Source organism: Borostomias antarcticus, assembly GCF_949987555.1.
Source record: "Borostomias antarcticus genome assembly, chromosome: 5".
NCBI lineage: Eukaryota > Metazoa > Chordata > Actinopteri > Stomiiformes > Stomiidae > Borostomias > Borostomias antarcticus.
Window position 1 is genome coordinate 3,091,994 of NC_140238.1, and position 5,000 is coordinate 3,096,993.

At 50.4% G+C, this 5,000-nt stretch overlaps 1 protein-coding gene across 1 annotated transcript in view; it reads right to left on the reverse strand.

Annotated features, from left to right (window-relative positions):
• LOC311309183 (ryanodine receptor 3) overlaps positions 1-5,000 on the reverse strand; it is a gene marked incomplete at both ends in the record, with an annotated part of 138,859 nt that overhangs the window by 100,254 nt on the left and 33,605 nt on the right. The window contains 3 exons of the mRNA XM_084438362.1: positions 129-241; positions 1,443-1,521; positions 1,788-1,862. Coding sequence (XP_084294488.1) covers positions 129-241; positions 1,443-1,521; positions 1,788-1,862 — 267 coding nt within the window. The remainder of the gene's footprint in view (positions 1-128; positions 242-1,442; positions 1,522-1,787; positions 1,863-5,000) is intronic.

A 5,000-nucleotide genomic window follows, 5' to 3' on the forward strand; every position in this document is an offset into this window, starting at 1 on the left:
GTCCAAGTTCAAATGTTCCCTGACCGTTTGGTGGAAGGATTTTTCTGGTGCTATCAGACGGCTGACCGATCTACAATACGTACAGTACGCTTGGTAAACGGCGCGATGCTTCTACTCGCTATACTCACGAGGTATCGCTCTGACGAGACGCTGACCAGGATGAGGTCGTCCCCGATGCGCACCTTCTCCCCCTCTGACCGCTGCTTGGAGGCCGGGTGGATGGTCCACCAGCAGGCCTCACCTGGAGGAGAGAGCACACACACACAGATTTTCCTATCCCATTCAACAAACTTATTTTGGGGTACTTAAGGCAGTGATGAATCACACGTTCCTGCAGATTCATGCTCTACAACATCAGGAGGATTCGCCCTTTCCTCACTAATGAAACGGCGCAGGTACTCATCCAGGCCCTGGTCATCTCCCGCCTGGACTACTGCAACTCACTCCTCGCGGGGGCACCGGCGTCAGCCATTAAACCTCTGGAACTTGTCCAGAAAGCTGCTGCTCGCCTGGTGTTCAACCACCCCAAATTCTCCCACACAACTTCCCTCCTCCGTTCCCTACACTGGCTCCCTGTAGCGGCTCGCATCCAGTTTAAAACTCTGGCGCTAACCTACAGGGCAATGAAAGGAACAGCCCCCTCCTACCTCCAGGCCATGGTCAAACCCTACACCCCCTCCCGACCGCTACGCTCTGCTACCTCAGGGCGACTGGTTGCCCCGTCACTCCGAGGCTCCTGCGGTCGATCGACACGGTCACGGCTCTTCTCTGTCCTGGCCCCGCAGTGGTGGAATGAACTGCCCACTGATGTCAGGACAGCGGAGTCGCTGCCCATCTTTCGTCGCAGGCTCAAAACTCATCTCTTCAAGAAGTACTACAACAATCCTCCCACCTAAGCACTTATTATATTATATTGCACTGTACTTTAGATTGTGATTCTTGCACTTTGCCTTCAGCACTAGATTATGCTCTTAGTCACTTGTTTTAGAAAGAAGATGCACTTGTGAGTTCTGGCAAGTAGTAGTACATTGGCTCTTCCTACGTTAAATGCAATTATTGTTAGTCGCTTTGGATAAAAGCGTCTGCTAAATGACTGTAATGTAATGTAATGTAATATAGAGTAGTCGTGGTAAAATATTCATTTTAATTATTTCTATTCGATCACTCATGTCTAATGGGAGTAGTCCGTCTAAGGATATCAGATTTTATCTCCTTAACGGGGCCATCAATATTTTCTAAGAGTTTTGACATGTCTTTTGTCAAATGTATTCTCAGTTATTTAATTGAGGGGGGATCCCATTTATTAACTTGATTACTTTTATTGAGTAGCGTTCCCAACACTCGGGTCGAGACTCCCTCGTGTCTCCTGGTGGTACTGTGTGTTGGTGGTTAGAGAGGAAGAGGGTTTTTGTGCTTTGTTGTGTTGTTGTGTTGTTGTTTACCTGTCGAGTCCTCCTGCAGCCCCACATCAAAAGACAGCTTATCCGTCTGGGACCTTGATGTCTTCAAACAGGTCAGGTACTGAGACACAGAGACAACAGCGTTCACAGCGGGGACGCGTCAGCTGTCTGATGATCACATGCTAGCGTAACTCACTTCACAGGTTATTTGAAAATGAAATGTTACTGAAATGTCAACTCTGCCAATATTGGACGCCGACTCAGTGCTGAATATTAGAGGGACGTGTGTGTGTGTGAGTGTGTGTGTGTGTGAGTGTGTGTGTGTGTGTGTGTGTGAGTGTGTGTGTGTGTGTGTGTGTGTGTGTGTGGTTGAGTATGTTTCCTCACCATGGAGCTGAAGGAATGCCTCAGGAGGATAGCATGTCCGTAAAGAAGTGTCCTGTGTCCTCCTCCCTGTGCTGCCTGTGGAGACAACACACACACACACACACACACACACACACCCGTCACACTCTGACAGATCACCCCCCTGCGGCAACTCTCTATCTGCACCGGCGGGGAGGGAGGGAATCCAAACCCTCCGTCTCACAATGATGACATCACCCATGGGCGACAGACTGAGCCTACAGTCCCGCCCTCGCCGTCCCGGTCCACCAGCGTCAATAACAAGACATCGCGGCTCCCCGTGTCCGTCAACAGGAAGTGTGTCATCATCGCGCGACTGCGGGGGAGGGTTATGGGGGGGGGGGGGGGGTTCTGTGTCTCTAATGCTGCGGGGACATTAGAGAGAGCTGGGGGAGGATGAGGGTCTACAGCTCACCGGGAGGGAGGGAGGGAGGGGGGGGATGGGGGGGGGAGATGCAGACGGGGTAAAGGTTAAAGGTCGGAGCGACGCCACAAGCCCGTCACCTCGGCCCGTAGGAAAACCAGAGGTACTCACCTTCCTTACGAGCCTCTAGGAAGCAGTGAGGTAGGAGAGAGTGACATCGCCATGAGTGCACTTTCTAGAAGCTTCTACTATCCATCTCTACAGCGGTGTCGGCCCACAGCTGTGTAACAGGGATGTTGGGCCGTATTTTGTCTTATTAGGCGGTGACGGTTCCTTATGGAGCCCTAAAGCTTAATTTATACTCAGCCGAAAAGTGTCGTATGACAAATTTCTGTCGGCTGGAAAAAAAAGTCGACCGACATTTAGTTTGGCGAGCCAGTGTGTCGTCGTCGTTCTTTAACCAATCCGGTGCCGCCCTGGTACCCACGCAGCTCTCCGCTCAGACAACAGCTCCCAGTTGGATGCGGTTGCCATGGGTTACGCATGGGGGACCGCAGCGCTAGCGAGCTCTCGGTCCAGCTCTGCAGCCCTGGCTTTCTGGGGCCGGGGGAAGATGCTTAATGCGAACGGGCAAATCCCGGGCTCCCATCAATCCGCCTAAAAAGAGCTTGTAGGAGAGGGGAACTGCTCCGCTGAGACCACTTCCCCCCCGAAGCGGAACACGTTCCTCGGAACACGGCCTCCTAAATGTAGCCGCTGGCGGCATGTCTGAACGGCGGCGCCGTAGGGCCCCGCAGGAGAGCGCCGTTCGGAAAAAAGGCCATTCCCTCTACCCGAGTCCCCGAAGCCCTCTGGCTGCTGGATCAAAGCAGGGGGAGAACGCTCAGGCCGTGCCCCCTTCCGGCTGTCGCCTGGAGCAGACGCACGCGCTGACGTCAATTGATGAGGAAACGTGACCTTTTAAAGGACACGGACCCCCCCCCCCCCCTCTCCCCCCCCACTCCTCCCAGCGGGGGGGGGGATGGGCGTGGAGGCCGGCTGGCACACCAGGGGGGATGGAAGTACTGAAATATCACTGAGCGCACCGCATCGCCGCCCGGGGGGGGGGGGGCGCCAATCGGAGTGGCTGACTCTCGCGGGTCGACCTTTCTCCCTCGAGTCCGACAACGAGTTTGTCGGCGCTTGCGTGTGTTTTGTTTGGACGTGTTACAATATCGACTTCACACCATGTCTGATGTGAGTGACAGCTAGTGAATACTGATGTTTAGTCATCTCTTCACAGCTCACTTGCTTGCAGAATACTGTATTATTATTATTTTTTAAAGCATTTTTGCTTTTGCGAGAGCGGTATGAAAAATATGTGTCTGAGTTAAAGTCTACAAATCCACTGACAGGCAAAATACAGTAGCTCAGATCATTTGGTCGCAAAAAAAATAACATCTCTAGAGACCGTCTCTGACTGTCCACTTGCTAAAAGGAACAGGAATAAAAGCAACAACAAGGTCCTCCTTCTACTGTCTATCGATAGGCTCGTCTGTTCACAGTCCACAGTATCGACTCGGGACTGGAGATGTATTCAACAAGCATTTCCTCTTAATGGTGTTTGCTCCACTGACATTTCAGACCTGGAGAGCTGGAGAGTAAGGAGGACATATTGAACAGATAGTCAGAGGGCGTGAGGATGCACTGAGAGAGGTAGCACTGTTCAAATGGCGTATCCCCAACTCCACTGCATTCATTACAGAGGGATGAAACAGTTTAGGAGGAAATCAGTGATTAAAAGATGACGTCAATTGAAAACCTAGAGCACACGCTTTGGTTGTAATAAATTGTATGTATAACTAATGTATAATAACTAATGTTATCACTACTATTTACTAAGCAAATGTGGACCGTATGCAAGTGAAGTGTGATTTGAATAGATCGCCGGGAGCAACCACGGAGAAAAGGCAGCTGCTCCTAGAGATGTTTTGTTGGGTTTCGAGGGTACGGGCAGTATGTCTTTGTCTCACGTGACCTCTAGGTAGAGATCTCCAGAGATATCCAGCTTCCCCAGGTGGAACTGATAAGATAGTTGTGCGTTTCCGAGCTTGGAGGAGTCTAGTATGAGGCAGCGAGCTCTAGCACTGACAGATCAATACTAGATTCAGAGACAATTTGCTGCGTATTCCATGCTGAGGGAGCGGAATATATAAATGCCCTTTTCCGTACGGCCATTTGGGACGGAAAGCATGAAGAAGTCCTGAGAATGCAGAGTATTGATGACAACGCCCCCAGAGACAGGGTTCTCACAGACTATGGACTCCAGAACGTGGGAGTAGAGAGAATGGAATGGCCTGCCAACAGCCCCGACCTCAACCCAACTGAACACTTGTGGGATCAGTTATGGCATGCTATATGTGCTAGAGCGGGGGTTCTCAACCTTCTGTAACTTAAGGCCCACGTTTGATTGTTAAAAACATTCCGAGGATCACCTTCCCAAATACATGAGAAAAAACAAACATAACATGACTGAAGTTTGCATCAGAGGGAACGTTCGTTCGCTAGCTACGTTAGCCGAACACATTTGTTTCAGCACCAACGGATGTGATTGGCGTTGTGATATTCAAACGTAACTGGTCATTGAAATTATGCATTTTAACTTGACATTTTTTATTTATCTGTGAATTCTTGAGTACATTTAGATACTATAAAAATAACTAACTGTAAATTACCGAACTTTATTTTATTTTATTGAAATGGCTGCGTTACAGTAGAGTGACCAACACAATCACGTTCACGACTGCTGGTTGAGGAACGGGAGGCCACCCCACTGCCACATGTGACCAGGC